At 39.9% G+C, this 24,089-nt stretch overlaps 2 protein-coding genes across 4 annotated transcripts in view; one reads left to right on the top strand and one right to left on the bottom strand.

The window, feature by feature from the left end:
• Positions 1-9,030, top strand: part of CD226 (CD226 molecule) — an 81,998-nt gene extending 72,968 nt beyond the window's left edge. For all 3 annotated transcript variants that reach the window (XM_059409810.1, XM_059409811.1, XM_059409809.1), the window contains 2 exons: positions 2,881-2,932; positions 4,680-9,030. In XM_059409810.1, the coding sequence (XP_059265793.1) occupies positions 2,881-2,932; positions 4,680-4,793 (166 nt within the window). In that variant the 3' untranslated portion in view covers positions 4,794-9,030. The remainder of the gene's footprint in view (positions 1-2,880; positions 2,933-4,679) is intronic.
• A 6,849-nt stretch (positions 9,031-15,879) lies between these two features.
• DOK6 (docking protein 6) overlaps positions 15,880-24,089 on the bottom strand; it is a 380,026-nt gene continuing 371,816 nt past the window's right edge. Inside the window, exon 8 of the mRNA XM_059409807.1 lies at positions 15,880-23,802. Within this exon, the coding sequence (XP_059265790.1) occupies positions 23,666-23,802 (137 nt within the window). The 3' untranslated portion in view covers positions 15,880-23,665. The remainder of the gene's footprint in view (positions 23,803-24,089) is intronic.

Raw genomic sequence — 24,089 nt, 5'->3', positions numbered from 1 at the left:
CATGAACCCGTATCAAAAGCGCCCATTTCCACCTAATTAGTGGGGCCCCAACCTAATGCTCATTTATATTTGCTACGTTACTGACAAATTTTGTTAAAACTGCAAGTCTTACTCTGTGAACGTACCCGACTCCCCATTTGAGTAGCTAGCAAAACGCTGTTTCCCCCATGTTTGCTCTTGCTCCTGGGGCTCATTCAAGGCGTGGGACCCATGTCTCCTTTGGGAGGTCTGTCCTGCTTCTCCCTCCCTGCAAAGAGACATGATGTCACCATCTGGAAGCCACTGTACTTCTGCTCTGTTGCTCCTTGTGGCCTGCTTTATAGCGTCATCATTCCTGCGCTCTCCTCCCTTCGTTCAAAGTGACAGCGACTGTGTCTGATTCATTTATTAGTGTTTGATAGCGTTGAGCACTAATCTTCCAAATAATGAATGGTCAGCCAGCATTTGTCTAATTAAATTGAAACAGAGAACTGTCGTTTCCCCTTTGTCCCCATCACGGGCCGTCTTCAAGTCTCTCCCCGGTCGGAAATTGAGCAAATTAGCAAACTGAGGGAAGGCATCCAGGTTTAGTGACACTAAGGAATTTTCTACTGCTTCACCCTAGTTGATGAAAAATGCACCGAGGGCCGCTGTGACAGCAGGAGCATGCGGGAACACGGTGACATGGTAGGGGAGAGTGAGTGACAGCACGGATCTCCGGAGGGTCACAGATGTTGGACATGATGGATTTAGCTTCATGAAAATGCATCACTTTTACATGAAGAGCTAAACTGAACTGTAGACTATATTGTCCCACTTGGTTAGATGTGATAAAAAGGTTGGTGGACTTGAATGCGTAATCATGGCAGCACATCGCAAAGGAAGAAGTGTTTGTTCTTTCTCACCTTGTTGCCCGTATCAGTCTGGAATGGAAATGTTATGAAAAATGACCCAAAGGCTTACATAGTGGTCTTCAGAACTCGGTCTTTGTACAGTGTGCCTGAAAGAAACTGAGTCCTTCCTTCACACCTAGTACCCCAGAGCCTGTGTGTCCAGGGGCATTTCCCGCATCTTCTCTGCTCTCAGTTTGTGTTGCTTCCAGGTAGAGATCAGAATGGTCATGTTGTTAAGGGTGGTTAAGGGGTTGGTGGACATGCGTAGCATTGGTTAGGTGTGGGAGGAGCCAAAAGATAGTCTACACATTGACACGTGTGTCTATAAGAAGAAATGTAATGTTTAGTGTGCAAAACGTCGCACACTTCTTTTTCCCTTTGTTGTCAACTTTGATGTTCACAACAAATAGGTTCTTTGGCTTTGCCTGGAGCTCTCCCAGATTCCACACTGAAAATCCCTCATTCTGGGGAAACTCCTTAAAATCAAGCAAACCAGAGTGGCCAGTCAACCTAGAACAAACCACAGTGTTCACTATCTTTATTTTACAGAGGAGAAGACTGGATTTTATAGGTGCAAATATCTGGTAAATTGCTAAGCACAAGTTAAACACAGAGGATCTGACTCTAAGTTTCTTGTTCTCTTTGCCTCATCATACTGAATATTCTAGGCTTATGCAAACAATATGCTTATTTGGACCTCTTTGGGAAAGTTAATCTGTATTATGATACAGCGAGCCTTGTGAACAATGATCTAACAAAAGATTCCAAGGTCGTAGATTTGTTTCTTCATTTGTAAAAAGAGGACAGTAATAGCATCTACATCACAGATTTCTTTTGAGGAGTAAATAATTCATGTGGAAGACCTGGAAATATCACCTTCGCATAACAAACTTACACATCAAAAATTTAAATAAACTGATTGCATAAAAGATTCTTCAAAAGCAAACAAATACACACAGAGTAAGATCAATCTGTGATGATGTCGACACAGTAGGAGGATTTCCCAGCAACGAGGAGAGAACAGCATCCATCATCTGAACAACCTTTCCTTGGAGAGTGACGAGTGTGGCTGGTTCTTAAACTTTCCGTGAAGGAATTACAACTTCATCTTTTTGCATAAAGGGAAAAAAACCCTACGTTTTTGCTTCTAACCCATCTCCTCCGTGGTCTGGTAAAAGTCTTTTCTGTAGGGGGTGAAAAAAAGATAGTCGTCATCTCCTGTAATAATATTTTTCTGCGCTTGGGGTAGAGTCCTTTTGTCCAGTGCATGTTCAGTTATCGTGGCCTCTTCTCTTCTTCTCTTGAATTTTCAAAGATTCCTCCTGACTTTAGGTTTTATAGTTTTCACTGGAATGGTGGAGAGTTTACAGAGTAGCATGGCTCCAGATGGCCCAAGGAACTGGGGCATCATGGCTCCAGAAGCAGTGAGCCTGATAGTCATGAAGGAAGATAGTAGTTTCAAGTCCCGATACTACCACTAACCAACCACATGATGTAGGGCAAGTTACTTTTCCTCTCTTGCCTCTGGTTCCCAATCTGAGTTAAAGACAGAGTTTTTGATGAAAGCTACATAAAATAATCCATTGAGGAGGTCTAGTAAAACACCTGAAAGTTTCTCTAAAGCTTAACTCTATTATCACTGTCATTCAAGAAGTTACACTGTTGGCATTGAAAAGGAAATTTTCAGTTGTGGGAAATCTCTAAGCTCAAGGTTATTTGGAAAAGGCAGTAAGTCATTTATGCAATAACCTACTATGAACCATTCTTTAGTAAGCTGCTGAGATTAATTACTAATATATACTGGCTGGATATCCATTTAGATGCCTTTACCCATCTGTGGAAATTGAAGAATTAGGTTAAGGGAATTTTGAGTACGTATGTATGAAGCAACTTCAACATATTTAGTGAGGGCATGTAGGCTGGGGCACAAGTAAGGTATATGACTGTATGCAGTAGTCCTAGTGCTGGGGTGTAGATCTTAATGCCTCTACTGAATATGTCTTCTCAGGAGAAGGAGTCAGAAGAAACTCTTTAAAGACTCTTGTGATGCACAGAAGAAGGTAAGTTTTCTCAGAGCTGTCTTTTCCCCCCTTTTGTACATTGTAATATCCTGTAAAGTCAGTCCATCTTGCAGTCGACAATTTTATTGTTCTCCTAGCAATTCCCTGGCCATGTAGTAGATTGGCTGTTTGAGGAAACACCTGTTCTCTGACTTACTCTCTTATTATTGATGCCCTTTGAAACAGTTTGTCTTACTTTCATGCTCATTGTCTCCACTATTGGCCAGATTCTCTCTTTAACATATATGATTCTGTTTACAAAAATTTTTAAAAAGATTTATTTGTTTTATTTTAGAGAGAGAAGGAGAGACAGACAGAGTGGGGGAAAAGGGTAGGTAGAGGGAGAGACTCTTCAGGTAGACTCCCTACTGAGCATGGAGCCCAATGCACGCTTCTATCTCATGACCCTTAGATCACGACCTGCGCTGAAACCAAGAGTCAGATGCTCACCTGACTGAGCCACGCAGGCACCCCTGTTTACACAGTCTTACAGCAAAGCATTTCCCCAAGTGTTATCTAAAATTACATAAATTTCTCTTCAGTTTACTTATTTGCAATTGAATTCTATTATGACCAAAACATCAAGTAATAAAACTTTTCTGACAATCTAATAGGTGCGCTTCAGATTTCTGTTACCTATTTATTTCTCGGTTTAAATTTTTCTTCTGTTAGTTCCTCTGTACACAACAAAAATTTTTTTCTGACTAATTCCTGTCTGGCTTTTTGGCTGTAACTGGGAAGACTAAAGAAATCGTCGCCTTGTCTCATCTGCCGCTGCAGCGAGTGACGCAGCAGTGCCGCCCTGTGCAATGTTGGGGTCCCTTCTGTGTTCACCATTGTCCACGAGAGCCAATATAAAGCCACATTTATCGCTGTGAATGTCAGGGGAGGGAAGGAGCTTTGCAACTTCCTACTTTGAGTGTTCAACTTGTTCAGACTTTGGTAGAGTAATGATATTTTGAACGATGATTAGAAAGATAGTAAGTTGGACTGTGAAAGAGAAAGAAACTGACCTATTGATTGTTTTGGGGTTTTCAGCAGGCTCTGGAATTACCAGTGGAACTGCAACTTTCCTTTTGCTTTTTCTCTGTAAGCACCAAAACCACTCTCAATTTCCAAAGTACTCACCAAAAGACCCCTCTCTGTTTCTCTTGTTTTCCTCTCAGTTTCTCTCTGTCTCACCGATGGCTATAGATTTTCTGCCACATACATGTGTAGGGGGTCACAGTGACTTGATTAGTGTAGAGAATGTTAATGCGTATATGACATCATCTTTAAAGTAATGCCAGTATGTTTTGTTAATTTCTTTTATTGCATTTAGTTGCTTATTGTCAAGACATGACACTGTATACTTTTAAGGTATTATTTATTAAAGCATTCATTCAAAAGAATTTACCAAGTACCCACTATGGGAAATACTATACTAGACTCCCATATAAAAATGAGACTGGTAGTTCTTATCAAAACAGCCTGGGATATTGGGAAAGAGATCCAAGACTAAGTGTTTCATAGCCTAATACAGCAAGTGACAATCTGGAGTAGCCTCCTGCTGCGTCTTACTCTGAGCCCAGCAAGTCAAAAATGGGATTTTTTCATAGAAGTTCAGTACAATGAAGGGCATGTTTTATGAGATTAATTATAATAGAAATTTGACTTACACTGTGGTCGATTTGAGGAGAGATTTGCCTTGAGTATCTTTATTGGCTGCTGAAATGCAGTGCATCATTGACATTCTGTCTCTTTCTAGGCAGCCAACAACTACAGAAATCCCGACTCTACCAATCAGTCATCGGATGGTGCAAGAGAGGATATTTATGTCAACTACCCAGCCTTCTCTCAGAGGCCAAAGACCAGAATCTAAGCGTTTTCCTTGAGCTGAGCAGATTTATGATGACTGTTTTATATTATTTTTTTCCCACTACTCAGTGCCTACCCTGAATACTAGTTGGCTACATTTATTTAATTTGATAGGAAAAATACCTTCTAACCTGGAGAACATTCTTAACAGAATTGTTTCAGAAACCCTGATTCTCATTAGTATATACGTAAAGGGAAACTCACTGAGTCACGTTATGGAACAATCCAGAGGGGATCCAGCTTCAGACAAGAGTTATTTTCGAAGGTTTAAATGTCACATCTTGGATTAAGTATGGGCATAAACCTGTTTCTGGGTCTCCTTTCGTGGTGTTGGATCTACTGTATTGGTGTTGGCCTCTTATTCACGTGTTTCCTTGTATTTCCAACAACTCTTGGAAATTCATAATCCTTGTTTCTGCCTGGTAGAGAGTTTACTTCTCTGATAAAGTAAATGGATTTTGTTATTTAACCATCATTGAACAGGCATCAAGACTGGAAAGGATGTAATGGCTTAAGTCAATTAAGGGTTCATCTCTAGAACAAGGACCGAGGCCAAAGCTTATTACCAGGGAATTCAGAGTATCATTAGAGGAGGGAGAGGGGAGATGTTGGCTGGTGACCAACAAATGTGGACTGCAAGCCATTCCCAAACATCTCCTGTTGACCAACTGAGAAGAGAACACGTGGACAGATCTGGGTTAGCGCTGTCTCTCCCCACTTTAAAATCTGCTCTATCAGCATAGGCCAGAAGAGTAGTTGGCAGCAGAAATAAATGAATGGTCAAGAGGAAGACAAATAGAACATGGGAATCTCTTCCTTTTCTATCATCAAATGAAAGAATCCCTGATTCTACCTGGAACTCTTCCCACCCTCTCTGGCTTAGCTTTATGAGCAAGGGTAGTACATGGTCCAATAATAACTTCATGTTTTTGACATTGAATTTTTCTACTTTTGAGAACTATTTTAAATATGTGAAGTCCCTCAAAAGAGTCAGGCATCTAGGCATTCTTAGTTGTTTTTCTTTTTTAATAATTATGGGAAATATGAATATAAGAAAAAGAATGTTAGTTGCAAGTGTGGTTTGGGTTGTGGTAGAACCATGACGGGGAGGAAACTTGGAGGGCTATAGGGAAGGAGGAACAGGGAACAAAGAATGGGAAGACACAGAGAGAACCTTGTCTTCCTTTACAGTTTGGCCAAAGACAACCTTAGTGATGTCAATACACAGTAGTTAGTGACTGTCCTGCCATTGTCCACATTCTAGATGGGGTCACATAATGAAAAGTAGTTCTGAAGCTAAATAAGGATCATGAGCACCTTGAAGCCACAGTGGTCATTACCAAAGAGGGTGATCATTCATGTCTCAAATATTTATTACTCATCTCTAAAACATTCACCACAAAAATTGCATGTAAGTGTCAAAGCTGTAGGTTTTTAATGATAATTTTAAGTGAACCCAAACCAAATTCTCATGGTATCTAGGCAGATTTGAAGCTGCAATTTACAGTCTTAAGTCAGTCAATGGATATTTTATGATGATAGCTTTAACTACTGTGTGCGCCCCATAGAGCAATGATTCCGGGAATTGCAGAAATTGTGGGTGCCCCTGCCGGCTTCAAAAGAGAAAAAGCAAAAATGTCCACTCTCTTGAGGTATTTCCAAATTCTCAGTGACTAATATGGGTGAGGAGGAAAGCATTTCTACCAATGCAATATGGGGAAATGAAAATCCCACTTGAACAGAGAAGATGATGGGGTTGGGGGGTGCTGGGTACACAGTACAACCAGATGCCACTGTCTTGGCAGTTTCCCTCATGGAAGATTCTACAGCAGAGCCTGCAGACTGGTCTCTTAAAATTAAAACCGGTCTCTTTTCCCATGCATGTTTTGCCTTTTCTTTAATCTGTCACTCAGAATATTTATGAGAACTATATCCTCTGTCCCTCTTCTTCGTGTATTCCTCCTCTGCAGAGCTCAGGATTTTTCAGGCATTTAGAATCCTTCTTAGTCCTGCTGGAATTTCTCTGCACCCCCCCCCCCCCATTGGCCCCACCACGGGTCCTGTTACACTCTCATCTGTTCATGCTGATGAAATTCTACTCACTAAGGTTCTTTCCCTGGCCATCTTTACTTACTAAGGAAGCACTTTCATTATTGTCTGTTTAACATCATTCCTAATTAACTAGAGTTTTCTAACTCTCATATATATATACCTACTATAGAAATAATACATGGTATAATAACATTGCGTGTGTATATGTGCTACACACACACACACATAAGTGTGTGTGTGTGTGTATTTTCCCTTAATCTGTTGTACCTACTATTCTGGTTGTTACTAAGGAAACCGATCAAAACTGTTCCGCAGAATAAAAGGTCAGAATTGAATTAAATTATGTTTTAAATCTTTTTTGAAAGGTGCTACTTAGGGAGCAAGATGCTTCCTTGGATTCTTTTTTACATACATAATTTATGATGATATATAATATATTACATAAAAATCTATGTTTTCTTTGAATGCCATAAATGTAAATTTGAATATTTACATGAAAGTAACTGGTTATAGGGAATTGCTGTGTGATGACAAGTTAGGTAAGTTTGTTAAATGTCATTACAGAGTATGCAGTTTTGTTGGGGAAAGAACACATGCCATTAACCTACGATGACTAGATATTGATTCTATTATCATCAGACAGACCTTGAGACATTATTTAAAGGCCTTTATGCACACTGAGAAAATAGAATTGAAATTTCATTAGCTTGTAATTATGCTTATGGATGCGAGGCAGCAGATGAGGCTATATTCTTTAGTTAGTAAATATTAAATTAGTAGGATTTTTAAGGAAGTCAATTTATTACTAAAATATTATATGTATACATTTAAAATACATTGGCTATCAATTTACAAGTCAAAGGAAGATAAAAATAATTTTAGTAGATTTACTTTCATTGTAAATATTCAAGTTATGTTGATTTATATAGAACTATCTTAAGTCACATCTGCAGCTGTGTTACAGTAATTCACCAAACTGGTAGAGTCCACATTGTAATTAGAAATTGCTGTAATCAAAGTGCTTCTCCTTGATTTATAATAATGTGCTATATTCTGTACCGCTTGTATGAGATTTCAGCAAGACTGGAGGTGTTGCAGAAGTCAATATTTATAAAGTTCAGATGGAGGCACTTAATTGTGAGTACAATCTTTAGTTTCTTTTCACAATAGTGAAAAAACATCTTTGGGAAATATAAAGTGATGCAAACTTATAACACAGGTATCATCATTAGTTTGGCCGCTAGTAGAAAGTAGTGCCTTGAAAGTCTTGACCTTCACATTCCGGCTTTTACACATAAATTAATATATGTTTCCACTGGTCTTTTCATTGGAATTATTTTAAGTCACGTCTCTGGGCTCTTATACATTTATCTGAAACATAAAACAAGTATTTTAAAAAGCTTTTCTATTGCTCATGACCCATATCTAGAGCTGTGGCTTCTAGAATTTGCTGCAATACGTTCTAAGGGAATTTTACAAATCTTTAAGGTTAGTTTACATAGTATTTCAGATTCAAAGCACTAACTGTGTTGGAAGGGGTGGTCATAAAAGGCCTAATCTGGGGATCTGTGTGATGAATGTCTGCAGTAATTCCCATGTATTGCCTATTGTCCCTGTTTGAATGATGAGTAATATAGTCACCCTGTGTAGAACATTTTTTCCAGTTTTATGTGCAATTTCAGATTCTCTGGTTTTGTAAGGCATTCAACGTCCTTGACATACTGAATTCTGTTGTTTGAATAAAGTGCAATGTCTCACCATCATTAGTTTTATTTGCCATCAAGGAATATTAGGAAAAAAGTCCTCTAAGAGGAATAATATTAACATAAAGAGTTAAATGTAGAAAAAATTCAGACCACTGAGGCTTTATAACTTCAATATCAATGCAACGCTCAGTGCATTTTCTAAGTGCATGTAGTTCAAAATCAAAGTTCTGTATGAGGGGTTTTTGGAAAAAAAAATGTTTCTCGCCTTTCACATTTTCCCTCCATTGAGACAACAGATTCCACTTCCTCCAATTACTTTATTTTTTGCTACTTTTCTGAAGAGCAGGTTATATCACTAGATCTTTTTTTCAATTTTAGACATTATTTACTGATGTGGTTGCTTTCTTCTCCAGGAACTCACCACACCTTTGTCACATGCCCACCCTTCCAAAAGATTTGTATTAAAATTGAGTTATTTCAGTATTTGGTGTTTATGTTTTTATGACTTTGCCAACACTCTTCTCAGCTGGAACAAATGGTAAATATTGTGCTTCTCTCCTACAGAACTTTGGTTTTAACCTAGAGCTAATAATTGTCTCTTTTTAGCTTTCAATAGTTCTGTATTTACTGTAAGTTTATCTCAAACTCTTCACCAGTGACCTAGATAATCTCCCCAGATTCTCTGTGATGCAGCAGATGTTTCCAACAATTTTAACTTCCTGAAAATGTTACCCTAGACTTGGGTCATTAAGCAGTGGTGCTTAATAGCTTCCTGCAGAGCTGTCAGCCTCCGCCTCCCTTCGGAAAAAATGAAGACAAAGGAACAAAAAACCTGGAATCAGTTCTCAAAAATGGCCTAGTACAAAAGGCTATGAGGTTCCAGAGTGCAAATGTTACTCAGTGCCCTGAACAAAGAACAATAAGAAGCCTATAATATTTGGGATTCTGTTTGGAAGAGTCGGGGGTATTTCTTGTAATCTTTGGAAGCTCATGTTGACTGTTCTAGAAAAACAGTTAATTGATTTGAATGAGATGATAGGGGTGGGTTATAAGAGCATTTGGACCCCAATGTTTGGGAAACGGGGAGGAAATGTGGCAAATCCAGCAGTCCATAAGCAGGATGGCACATTTCAGATAGACTACTATAAATTCAGGACCTTGTGTAATACCTGAATCTATTACTGGTATATCCAAATATATCCAAGGTTGCTTCTGAATAAGTTAGTGAATAGACAAATACAAGTTATAATCTATACCAGTACTCTCAGGAGTACTGGACTAGTGGCCAACAGTTCGTTTTTAATAGTGTTATTGAGATCGGATTTGGATATGAAGATTTACCTGCTTCCCAAAGAACACATCCGTAGCACATTATTCTTGGACTTTAACTTTAGTCCAGTTTACTGATTTTTAAAACTGTAACTTATGACTAGACAGACATGTCTTTACACAAAATATCAATTTCTTTGTAACATATTACCTCCAACATTCCAAGTAAGTTGAGTTGAACTTTGTCCATGTTTAGTGGAAAACTGCTAATTAAAATAATATAAATGTCATAAAATTATACTGAGTACCACTTGATGTGTAGAAACAAAATTAAAGGAAGAAAGCAATGAGAAGGCAGTGCTAATCTTGCACATGTGGCTAAAGAAGCAAAGGTCCTTTCTGGACTGTGAGTTAAAATATCCCCTGAGTTTAAAATGTCAAGCAAAACTCTCCAAATCCTGGAAGAGCGATGCCAGACCATATTTGTAAGACAAAAATTTGAGAAGATCTGATAAGTTTCTTCACTCTTCAAAATTTAAAAGAATCTCAACTTATTTTTAATTTTTCTGGAAATTCACTCTTAGGATGATTTCCTTAGTCAGTCACTTGTTCATTACAACCTTATCCTAGGTATTCAAGAGCACCTCTAGTGAAAAACTATGTCTCTTTAATCAGATGATTGGGTAAGTTTTTGAACTCTCCGAATTTCTCTCGATGTTACTAAAATTTCTTATTACAGATTTTGATGTGTCTTTGGTCTGTGACATTCACAAAGATTTCTCCAATAGAATTGCTTTCCCCTTCTGCTCCCTACTCCTATCCCTGGTTGTCAAGCTTTCGATCCATTTCCATGAAGGCCTGGTCCCTGTTGATTATGCTATTATTATTATTTTTTAATTCCTTAGTGAGACAGGAAGACCACAGGAGCCCAGACTAAGTTTGAGACCTGGGCTCTGGCGAAGTCCTTTCCTCTGGAGGGTAAGCGTGTCTTTGTTATTGAGAAGGTTCTTGGCTTATTTCACAGTGGTGACCTTGCTCTTTTCCTTGCCAGAGACATGAAGGGACTTTTCTCAGGTCCTCATGATGAGAATCTGTTGAGTTTCCTGGAAGAAAAGTCCATGAAAAGTGTGGGGTCCCCCCCAGGGTATGGTCCCTGTGAGTTTCTCACAATCCTATTACCCACAATTATATGCCAACCGTTTACCTTGCTCACCTTTTTTTTTTTTTTTTTTTTAAATTTTATTTATTTATTTGACAGAGAGAGATCACAAGTAGGCATAGAGGCAGGCAGAGAGAGAGAGGAGGAGGAAGCAGGCTCCCTGCTGAGCAGAGAGCCCGATGCGGGACTCGATCCCAGGACCCTGAGATCATGACCTGAGCCGAAGGCAGCGGCTTAACCCACTGAGCCACCCAGGCGTGTTTCTCATAGTTTGCGGCTCAGGTGCTTCAGCCCCCGGGGAAGGAGGTACTGGTTGTTGTAGTTGTAGGGATGCGTTTGTCTCTGCAGATTTGGAGGTTTGCCTTCAAACCTCAGTTCTCTGAGAAGTCGCTGATTTTTAATCTGTTTAGCTCTCTCTTGTTGTAATCAAGGCAGTGACATCTTCCAACCTCTTTATGCGTTAGCATTAAACCTGGAAGCCCTTCCTTGGGTACTTTTTTTTACCTTTTAAGATTTATTTATTTGACAGAGGGAAAGAGAGAGAGAGAGCGAGAGAGAGCGAGTGAGTGCACAACAGGGGGAGCAGGACAGGTAGAAGAAAGCTCCCTGTTGAGCAGGGAGCCTGATGTGGGGCTGGATCCCATGACCCCGGGATCATGACCTGAGCAGAAGGCAGATGCTTAACCGACTGAGCCACCCAGGCGCCCCTCCCCATGTATTTTTTTTTAATTGATCTTATTTATTTATTTGACAGAGAGAGATCACAAGTAGGCAGAGAGACAGGCAGAGAGAGAGGGGGAAGCAGACTCCCCACTGAGCAGAGAGCCCGATGAGGGGCTTGATCCCAGGACCCTGGGATCATGACCTGAGCTGAAGGCAGAAGCTTAACCCACTGAGTCACCCAGGCGCCCCCACCATGTGGTTTTAATATGTTTTCTGACCTGTTTCTTCGTCCTGACGTTAGGAAGCTTCACTAGGCTGGTCTGACATTGGACATGGATCCATGTTGAGCGTTGGCCCATTTTCATAAACCACAGATCCACCTGACCAAGTATCTATGGCGTGTGAAAACTTGGCACAAATGTAGAATATAATCTGGAAATTAGTAGGAGATTATGCTCAGTTTTCTTAACTATGTCCAGATCAACATCCGTCCTCATAAAATTTTTGGTCCAAAGAGAAGCAAAAGGTAGTGAAGAGAAATTCCATCTCAAATTATAAGAAGACACTGACGGGTTAAGTCTATTCCATCAGCAAAAATTAACTCAGAGGAACCGTCAGCAACACCCATGCACCACAGAATGTAGTCTGAAGCACCGGACTGAACGAGCTCTTTTGGGATTCTGCTAAAATGGGTTGAAATGCAAGGCATAAGGAAGTGTTTCCCTGGTCACGTGTATTCAATATTTATTTTAAGGATTAGTCACATAAAAGGTAAATGAAAATTAGCAAACTCTATAGATCAGAGAAACTAAGGAAGGCATTAACAGTAGGATCAAGAAATACGTATGCACATGTAGGTTTTATGTGTTATGTTTTATGTATGTAATTAATTAGTTACTGTTTGGCTTCTACAGAAGAAAACACATGATAAAAAGAAAGATAAACAAAAACAGGCAACTTGAGAAGGAAGGTCCACACATCCTGGGGGACTGTTAGATCATGGTGGTCATTGGAGGCTCTCATGAAGGTGTGAGTCAGTTTACCATGAGAGATAGACCCAAGGCAGAGCTGCCCTATCATTTTTTTCACTACCTATGGCCTTAAATTAAAACACTGCAAAACTTTTCAAAAAGATCACTCAAAAATTGCTTCTCAAACTCAACCCTCTTTCTCTTCATATGTTAATGGGAGTAGCATTGAAATTTTCTATTGAGGTAGACTAATATCAAGCAAACAACCCCAAATCCATTACCATCTCCTTCAAATTAGGGAAATGCATTAGTAATAACCACTCATTATCATTGTATGAATCATATTTTAGATAAGCTTTAGGAAGAACACAGTATCTAGAAAGGAACCAAAAAGGACAAACGTGATCTCTGTTTTTGAGTCATCAGCATCACCTGAACTATCTGAGATCATAATCCTCCAAATCCCATTCATAAATTCAACTTAAATGCACAGTTAAATATAACATGCAAATGTTATTGTTTAAAATGTCAAGCGCCATAATATAGCATTTTGGGGGATATAATGCCTCTTGGATCTCCATACAATTTACATTGCCGTGGAAGAACTAGGAAGGAGAAATGCCACGTGAGGGATAGAATTATATTTTTATAAACTGTGTTGATTTTACCTGAGATACCAAATAGCACCCGCATCAGTCTAGGTTGTGCACAGTATTACAAGTAGCAGGGAGCATTCTCTCTTATCAAATACCTAGACGTCCCATTTACAAATTATAAATTTATAGCAATTCATTTCAGTTAAGTTTCCCTGTCAAAACTCTCAATGCTTCATGCCATCTCAGTGGTTCAAATGCTATTCCCCCTCAGTATTGAGAAAGAGGATCAGACGTGGAGGCGAAGGAGGTAGGAGAGCTAAGTAGAATATCTACAAAATACATCTGTAGCATTCTTTCTTTAGATTCTGTGGCTGAGAGTGAGGGTTACTTCTGGTTAGTGGCTTTAGTATATATTGTTTTGGACATCAAAATTGTCTCTATATTTAGCTCCCTGAAATATAATTACTTAAAAAACCCCATAAACTTCAAAATCAGCAGGCTAACTAAAATAATTTTTTAAATAATTTAAATACCGGAAGAAGAAAGGGTTTACTAAGTCAAGGGATATGGGCTGGATATCACAGACAGATCGTACCTGCTTCATGACTGGAAATGCATACTTCTTCCCTAAATGGCAAATTCCTTGAGGAGAGCTCAACTTCTGCTCATTTTGAATTCCTAGCTCTCTTAGAAGATTCAAAGGATGTTTTATTTTTTATTTTTTTTAATTTTTTTTAAAGATTTTATTTATTTATTTGACAGAGAGAAATCACAAGTAGATGGAGAGGCAGGCAGAGAGAGAGAGGGAGGGAAGCAGGCTCCCCGCCGAGCAGAGAGCCCGATGCGGGACTCGATCCCAGGACCCTGAGATCACGACCTGAGCCGAAGGCAGTGGCTTAACCCACTGAGCCACCCAGGCGCCCCTCAAAGGATGTTTTAAAATTAAATTTTGAAATAGCATTTTCTCTTTTGGCTACCTTATATCGAAAGTTTGCAAATATTTGGAAGATTGTAAGGTACATAGAACGGAGCTCTGGGATTCACACAGGCAGAGAAAGTGGGTGACTGCATATTTGTCTTCTGCTCAAGTTTGTGTCAAAAAAGGAGTTGGGAATTTTAGAGAACGTGGTTTAAAACATTTATGCAATTCAAATAACGGGAGCTAATTTTGGAGCTATGCTCGACAACCCTGTCTAATAATTTCCTAGGATAAAAAAAAGGCAGAAAAAGCAACAAAAGGGAGAAATCCAGAGACAGCTTGGGGAAAGGGATTTAGGAAGCTGGGGAGGCTAGTCTCTCTCACCTTTCCTAACCCCGTATTTCTCTCTATCTCATGTCTTCTATGTAAAGCCAAGTACCCATTTGCTGTCAGAGCTCCTGCCTGACACTGCCGTGTATCAAAAAGTGGGCAAGAACCAAGAGCGAGGAGATGTCGCGTGCCCTTGACTCATGTTTTGTAAGCAGTAAGCCCTCGTTAGTGGTTGACTGGCCTTCGAGAGCCTATAAAGCAGCAGGCTGAAACACCTAGATATTAGGATAGTTCATAGTGTCGTGAATGCTTAGGTATCCTATCTAGTTCTTGCTCAAACATTTATTTTTCTAATTCACCATATGGATATCAAAATTAGGTAAATTTGCCTAATGTTTTTCTTGACTAACTTAGAAATAAGGATAGCAGTTTTGCCACTTGGGGAGATATTTTAGTTTTGTTTCTCTTCATTATATTACAAAAATAGCAGAGCCATGGCTCCTGGGCCGTGCCCTGTGCAGGCACTTATTAAGTATCTTCTTTGATGCTGGCTCCAAACTTATACAAACTTTTGTACTTTTCATAGTCCTCATGACTTTAAGAGGAAGAAGAAAAAGAGGAATTAGTTCACATCACCAGCTTGTTATGAAAGTGGCACCGGAAATTCGTATCCAGGAGCAGCAGGGTTTCGTTCCACATTGACAAAGAAGCCCCCTCACTGGCCCTTGTGTTCCTAACTTCTCCCAGCTGATGGGTCTGAAAGCTCTCATGCAGTTGTCATCGCCTTCTTCAAATGCACGACTTTGGCCAGACCTACTGCAGCTGGACATTCTAGCCGCATGCCTGCTCTGTCCAGGTGAACTCACCCACTCTGATCTCTCTGATCATTGAAGACAGACGGAAGCTTTGGACTCGCTTGAAAGACATGACCCTCCAAAAGGAAAAACACTCCTCACAAATTAATCTAGTGAACTCACAACAAATGCTTGGTTAATATCTAAAGATTAAGTTTGAGAAACAGATGCAAATAGGTCTAAATCCAGGTGACAGGAGGGTCAATACCACAGGAGGAAAATCAGAAAGTCGTCGAGATCTGGTGCGGTCATGACTGTACACATTTCACCTTTGGGGTGAAGTCTTTGTCTACCAAATGTTCATTTTCAGTAATTTTCTTTGGTTGTTAAAGGGCAAGCACAGTGCTGGTGAGGGAAAGGTGTTTTCCAGTTTGTGACACTGAAAGCCTCTTAAAAACTCTGGATGTCGCGTCACTGAAGATAAAAGTATTGATCGCCAATGCCAGCATCAACATTAATATTCTATGATTCCATCAAGCCCAGTCACTCTAATAAAAATTATTTAACATAAGATTAGGAGAACACTGGGAGTGCATCATAAATTCTCAGTAATCTTACATTTAATAAAGGGGCTTCTACTTTATTTTGAAAATATCAAGCCAAGGAATGAAGGAATAAATGACATTTTAAAGGTTAGCAGACTATGACCGTCAAATCCTGTTTAATTACATAGTTACAGTTCATCAGATAATAATAAAAATATAAGGAAATCATATAGTGAACAATATTAAATAACTCATGGGTAAAAACCATCAATAGAGATGTTCAAAAATCTCAATCATGCAAAGTTGTGGTGTAAAGCAGTATTTATGGACCTCTTTTTTTCAGTAATGGAGCATTACTTAAATTACTCTAAGTCCCCCTCCTTGTAGCCATATCAACTGTAAATTTCTTAGAATTATGAGGAAGACATTAACAATTCATTAGGTGTATCTACCAAGGATTGAGATACAGAAACTATGAATTCAGAAGAAGGTAATTCTTATATTATGTATTTCATGTGCTTTTACCAAGGGGGAAAAATCACACAGACAGATTTAAAAATAATTTAATTTCCTAATTTTATTATTGCCTCATTTTTATAATAGTTTACGTTCCGCCAGAAATTCACATTTAGGTTCTAGGGACAGCTGTTCCTTTGCATCCCATTCCAAAAGGTGGCTCAACTAGTATTTAAGTACAGACGTCCCCAAACTGTTATTTATCCGGAGTAGATTGTGATGAAAAATAAAGTCAAATCATATGATTTTCAGTAGAAGCAAACTGGGTAATGGATATTTTATTTCTTAACAAGGGCCTAGCATCCAAAGTTATTTTTATCAAAATAATCATAAACATTATATTTAATCAATGACAAATGACATCCCTTTACAGTAGAAGACTTCACAAAGTATATACAAATTAATTTAAAAGAATTTACAGAAAGCAAACATACAGCACATAGTATATTTTGAAGATTCATAAGGATAAGGATTTTGAAAAGTGGGATAATTCTGGGTGGACCTAGGAAAAAGGTAACAAATGTAACACATACAGAGTAGGTCAAAAGTAAAAAAAAGTGTATGTGTGTGTGTGTGCATGTGTGCGTGTGTGTGTGTGAGAGTGTGTGGTGTTAGGGTTTAGTGCAGAGAAGGTACAAGGGGGTTTCTGCAGGTCCTGGTTCTCTCATCTGCCACAAAGATGATACCGGCTTTTATGCTCATTTATTGTCAGGGAGTAGATGGATTCATTGTTGTGATTTATATTCTGCCTGTTATTACTAAAGTAATATAGAGTGCCCCATAACTGGAAGGAATCTCTATTCTCTATTTTAAGTCTTCACGAAAATTGAAAGCTTCCTTTCCCCCGTTGAACCCACTGACACACACACACACACACACACACACACACACACACATATAAGAATAAGCATTGGTCTTTGAATTATGCAGTAGATATGTAAGTCTGAATTTGATTAGTCACATGATTTCATATTGACCTATGCCATGCTAATTTTTGATTTATATAGAACATCAAGATGCTGTTGCCATTCTAGTCTTCATTTTCCCTGCCTTTCAGCCCATTTGTCAAATAGTTAACAATATTGGAACACCATAGAAACCCTCTTACATTGTTTTCGAGAGAAAATCTGTAGTTACTTTTGGGAAAAAAAAAAAAGAAAAAAAACTAAGTCATGATTTCAATCTTCTTTTCCTGAACTTAGGCTTTTAAATTTCAGGTTTCCAAAAAATAAGCAAGTCTTCTGAAACTATAGCTCTCTTGAGTGAATGAAGGTAGCAGTCAGATCCCAATATGAACAGCATGGCCTGGTCACGGTAGACCCCTGTTCCACTGAGTGCAGTATTCTCTGTCTGCAAAAAGGGCTGATTTTATGCTCTCTTTCAGTCTAAAATCGTCCCAACAGTAGAGAACAGACAGAGAAAGTGAATTGTATCAACACTTAAAACTAGCCCCAAATAATTATTAGAAAATTTAAAATTAATCATTCTTCTTAAAATTGGAATACAGAATATAGGGTAGTAGGCATAGAAGAGGAGCCAAAATAAAAAACTTTTTAAACAGAATTATTAGAAGGAAATTATAGTATTTCTCTGACAAATGTACTTTTCCTCTCCTTTAAATGTTTACATGATATTAAAATCATAAACTAGGGAAAAGTGTATGAAAATCGTGAGTAAAATGTGGTTTTTCATACTATTTGGTAACTTTAACTGATTTCTTATTTATCTAGGCTTCAGTTAATTTAAATAATTGTCTCCTGAAGTGTATTAAAAAACTTGATATGTAAGCTATTTTATTGTTAATAAAAGGGTATTTCCCAATTCCAACTGAAAATGGAAGATTTTGGAAGTTCACAAGAAACAAAATGTGAGCCCGATGTTATTCTCTAAACACATTGTGACAAACGCCATGAAGAATTAAGCCAAAATACTACAGGGAGATAAAAATAAGAATAAAATCATAATCCTGATTACAATATGATGAATCAGTAGGAATACAAACCATACCCACTTTTTTTTTTTAGTTTGACTATCACTTTGGAATACGTAAGTATGAATTTCCAACGAAGAACTGGTGACAATTGTAAGAAGAATAGAATTTATGCCAGTCATTCATGACCTACAGGTTTAATGAGTTGTCTCATAAAGCCTCTTTACTGACACAGTTAGTGATGAGTCCAGGAATAGTTAGAACATCAGAAAAACCTGAGGAGACACTCAAATGTTATGCAAGGGCCCATTAATTTAGAGGCCATGTGGCATTTCTCAACCCCCATGGCATCTAAATGGGACACAAGATGGAGCCAAGGATATTAGCTCTGGCCCAGGAGCCTGGAACTGGGCACAACTGTTCCTGACTGTTTCTTTGCCTTGAATAACTGACAACATTCATGGGCTTGGGTTTCCTCCTGAGTAGAACGTGAACGTGAACCTTTATTCCACACAATTGCTTCCAGAGCTAGCTGGCATCCTGCCCATCTAGAAAATGTGCCCAACATCTCAGGATACTTCCATGAGAGTCTATAAACTAGCTACTGTCTCAACAAGTTGTAATAATTGGAGAAGTTATCCAACAAAGATTCACATTTTTGAGTAAGAAAGTAAGGACTTGTGATAATTTCAGGGAGAAAAAGGTGGGCTAGTTTTACAAATACATTCACAGAGAATACACACATGGCGCTGTGGCTCTCTAATGACATACTTAGCCCTCAGCCCAGGGTCACAGATAACATGCCTTCATTTTGAAACTCAAATGAAGTTGACCATACAAAAGTAATCCTTGGGTTACCCAAGAGACACCTTACCATGGGGATTTCGTTACACACTCCTTCATGTTCAAAAATTTTCGCTAAACCCGAGGAAGCATACTTATTGGTTATGCGTTGTCTTTCTGTGGTCACTTCAAAACATGGCGCAACTGTTGTCTTCTTTTAATTGCATGCTGGGTACCAGGTGAAGCTGGTCAAGAAGACCAACTCTGTGATATGGAACTGAGGTTAGAGTGTCAAGAAAATAGGGTCTTAGTGCTACTTTGGACATTTCACTGGAGTCTTTATAATTCTATCTAAATTGCTGCCCTCCTGAGTAGGTCCCTTGCTCCTTCTCTGCCCCCGCCATGGGCTATTGTTCTCCATACATTTCATAGGCCAGAAATTCATCTCTGTGGCACATCGCCTAGTATTATATTAATGGAAATAGAGTGGCCAATTTTTATCTATTTGAAGAAGGCCAAGGTTGAGGAGTTGTAAAGTATGGTATGTGACTGATAGAGCAATTTGAAATTTCCAGATAACCGATGGACATGATATGTTCATAGAACTGGAGAAAAGTGTATCGTTTTCACCTTGAGCAGCTTTTAGTACAATATTTGTTGTAAGACAATGTGTTAAAGGCCTAAAGCTTAGCATCACTGAATGTATATTGCCTGTTTACTGTGCTGTGGTATAATCATCAAAACTGGACTACAAATTTTTTTATAAGAATATAATTTTCTTAGCTTGTTTTCACTGTAGCATTAATGGTTGATTTCAGTAAGTGGCTCAAATAATCTAGGAGTTAGGGTACTCATGCTTTTTTACAAAGTTTTCTCAGATATTGGCTGAAGAACGAGGGGCAGACATAAATTTTTATGATATGTTTTTAACTTCTACTCTAAAGATACCACATGCAGTAAATAAATTGGATCTGTAAAAACTATTAACAGTGTAATGTTATTTACCAGTCCACTGTTTCTATATTGGACAGAAGGGATTAGTGGTTGACCATTTTATAGGTGATAAATGATTTTCAAACATAATGGCCCAATGAAGACAGAGAAAAATTGTACAAGATACTAGGACTAGTACTCTAGTTACTACTTGGTGAAAAAAGTGAAGTTTACTTTTAATAAATAGTTTCACTTTATTTCACATGCTCCATCGAATGGTACCTTCCCTAGTACATAAGTAAATATACATTTCTTGTTTCATTAAGTTCATATTGTGGCAGTGGCCAGAACCTATTGATTCATAAACATCAGGGACCTGCAGAAATAAATTAGTTCTGAGTGCCTATTACTCATTCAACAAAAAAGTGAAGAATGTGTTTTCTTTTTCCCCCACCAGTATGGTAAACTACTGGGTCAAGCTTATTTTATACTTTTAAACACTTCAAAGATAAGGTCAGGTATTGGTCACGGTGCAACGATTAATATTTTCAGAAGAAAATTTGGGGATGTAAGAAATAACCTCTCCCCCTCCCGCCATGTCATCTTTTCGTGAAAACTGTGTACACCCTCCAGGCTTTCTCTGCTCTCAGAAGAGCCTTCGTTACTTGGATCAAGGTCCCTCTCCACTTCTCTCTTCCAACCCAATGTGGAAACTGTGACCATCTTGACTCACCTACCTAGATATGGTTGGAACCCCAAGTGAGTCACTTTTAGAAGGGGCCGAAGGATGTCTTTGGTTCAGTGAATTCCCAATAGCAGGAAAGATATGATACAATTTCTGAGGGAGAAAAATGACTTGCAAAGTGTAGAGGTATCTTCAGTCAAAAACCTATGAGCTTGAGTGCGTTGACTATGTGTCTATGTTCATTCTAATTGCTCCAATGAGATTGGTTTTATGAAGTTCCAGGAGAATGGTATGGTAACTTTTCTTTCTTCTTTGGTTTTTGTAGAAGATTTATTTGCTCGTCATTTTTATTACCATGCACATTGCCACATGTCAAGTATATTAGGCTAATATCAATTCTCCTATCTGTTCGGTTAGCAATTTTATCTGAGCTACAATTATTAGTACAGATGGAGGCATATGCCAGAATAAATCTCCAAAAATGTGCCAGGAGACACTTTATAGCATCATCCTCGTTGGAATGAGATTGGGTGAAAGACTTGGGAAGGAAATTTCTCTCACACACTTTTGTAACGACCTCATTTTCAGAATGACCTGGCCCAAGATTTGCCTGATCTTTGGTATCTCCTCATTTATGCTCACAGGTAATGATCACAAGCAAATGGTGTTCTGGAAGCAATTTCAGGCAGGCATCGTGTCTTCCGCCAGACACAAGAGCAGACTCATCTGATTAGCAGGATCCCCCCACCTCGGACTCGCTGTCTGTGCTTCTCGCACATTCATGAAGCTGAGACATGAACCAGGACCCCTGAGGCCCTTTCCCCACAAGTCCCGTGTTGAAACTGTGGTCTCTAAGCAGAGCTCGACCGAGTGAGCCGCCGAGAGGCTTGCTCTGAGTGTGGCACCACCAGGAGCTGTGCGTGGATGGTCTCAGCGGGGGGCTGCTCTGGTGTGGTTTACAAAGGGTATTTTGGAAGCAAATGCCGAGGAGCTCAGTGATTCAGAGGCATGTGACCCTGCCAGCTGGGATCTTAGGGAAGGCTGGGTCATCATCAGGAAACCGGCATCTGCTTTTCTGCTGTGTCAGCAAAATTCACAGCACAGAGAGTTTGACTCATTTTTTTTTTAATTCCTGAAAGCTTAAGATAATTATTTTTCATAGCCACGTGAACTCTTATGATTAGCATCTTGATGGGGTGTTCATTCTTATCGTGGAGATTCAGAGAGGCTAGGTAGGTGCTCTAAGCGTAAATACATGTAGGAGGGACCCAGAACCATTTCTACTCAGTAGTAATTCTCTGAAATGTATGTGCAATCTGCATTCAAGCTACAGATAGAGATAAGAAAGAAAAAGTCTTATTATAGATCAGCAAGACAGGTACCCCTTCAACAGACTAAGTTCAACAGTTCAAAGAATTTTGCTATTAAGAAGAAACAAATCAGGCTTTTCTCTTCCGTGATCTGGGCTCACTGCACTTTACACTCCGCTTGCGGTGTTTGCGGGCTCGCCGTCTTAGGCACGTGGCACCAGGTAAGTTGGGCGGAATGATTTTTATTTTTACTTGAATTAACTTCAAAATGAAGGACAAAAATATCTTTGCTGACCCTAAATGAATGATCCAAATTCTTTAGATCATGTGGAAGCCAATCACTCGCTTCCCTTTAAACTTGGTAGGTTTAAACTTGGTAGGTCATGAATGTCAGAGATGAAAAAAATTATACTTGATCCATTTTCTTACAATCCCAGCCAACCATGTCCATTAAAAAGAAAGGAAAGCCTAGCAGATTCTGGTTACATACTAAATCACAAGTGCCCAGTGGCTTTGGAGCATGGCATCTATAAAATCTTAAATAATTAACATCTACAATCCTGTGCCCATGGTTCTCTTGACGGTAAAGCAGCTGACTTCTTTCTGGGTATCATATACATACTTTCCATCTCTTTCTTAAAAAAAAAAAAAAAATGGTTTCCCATTTAAAATCTCTCTTTTTTTTTTTTTACTTGAGGGTAAATGGAGGCAGCTGGGCGATCACACCCAATCTCCCTCACATAGCTCAGAGGGATGGCCGAGGAGACAAAGGTTGTCACCAAGGGGACACTCACCAGAAAGACGGCATGGCGACAGGACGCGTAGGACAGCGAGAGCGGTTCTCTGGTTTTCGTTTTCGAGCACGTCCCCCCTTCTCACATGTTCATTTATACTTGTCAGAGGAGCAGACTTGACTACGTAAATACTTTTGCTAATAAGAAGCCATTTTTTTTTTAACAGCACTATTTTAAAAATAGCTATTCAACATAACAATCTTAATGTTAATGCACCAAATTACAGTTTTCAACAATGTAAGTGAGCATAGCCTGTCCCCCTCAGCACACATCTGGTGTGTACTTGTTAGACACAGATGGATACGGCGGTCTCCGCATCCGTCTACAGATGCACACACGCGCACACGCACGCACACACACAGCAGAGGGCCAAGACCCGGCTCAGCAGAGCGTTCTAGATCTCGGGTTCCCTTCATTTTCACCGGGGCTTATTTATATGGAGAGTCACGATGCCATTTGTCGACCTTGCTGGCTGTGTCTCCATCCGAACCTTCCATGCCACACCGCTTGCGGTGGGTGACGTTATGTCTAAGGACAGACCCCGCCACGGGACGGGAGGGCTGAGCCACGAGGACGCGGACGGGGTCCTGCCCACCCCCCCAGGCACCACCCGGTGTGGGCCCCTTTCCACGGTGCCCAGAACCAAAGAATTTCATTTAAATGACTGTAGCTACGATTTGGAGTCTTATTTTTGTAAAACATAGATTCCCCAGCCCCCCAACCCCCCAGAAATTCAATAAATAAAGACTTAGCCACAGAGTCGAGGAAGCAGAACTCCAGTCTGTGACGTGCCCCTGGGACCGGGCCGAGACCCGGCCCGCTTGCATTTCAGCCGCGACGGGTGTTCCAGGAGGCTGGGGGGCAGCGGCCCCCGCGGCGGGCGCGGACGGGCTGTGTCCGGCGGCGGCGGCTCTCCGGCGGTCACGGGATGAGGCTGGAGCTGGAGCTGAACCCGTAGCTGCCGGCCCGGGACAGAGCCTGCGTCTCGTCGCTCGGCTCCGAGGCGTAGCTGGGGAACGTCTGTGCGCGCGACATCTTCGAGGAACCGAACCCGTGGCCTGCGGGAAGGGAGGGGAGGAGAGGTGCGCTCAGAGACATCCAGGGAGGCAGCGGGATAGACTGAAAAAACCCAAGCCCAAACCCAAACCCACAACAAGCCGACAAGGCCGCGGCCCACACATCCTCCCAAGAGAGCCCCAGGTAAGGACACAGGTGCGGGACGCGGACAACTCGGCGCTTTATTCCTCTTGGAGTTAAAAATGTATTCAGGGCGCAAGAGTTTCAAGGGTGTCTTGTCAAACATTCGGATGCCAGGGAGCTGGGTACGCTTTCTAGAGATCTCAGA

Source organism: Mustela nigripes, chromosome 8 (genome assembly GCF_022355385.1).
Source record: "Mustela nigripes isolate SB6536 chromosome 8, MUSNIG.SB6536, whole genome shotgun sequence".
NCBI classification, from domain to species: Eukaryota; Metazoa; Chordata; class Mammalia; order Carnivora; family Mustelidae; genus Mustela; species Mustela nigripes.
The sequence above is the reverse complement of the archived record's forward strand: the minus strand, read 5'-3'. Positions and strand labels throughout refer to the sequence as shown.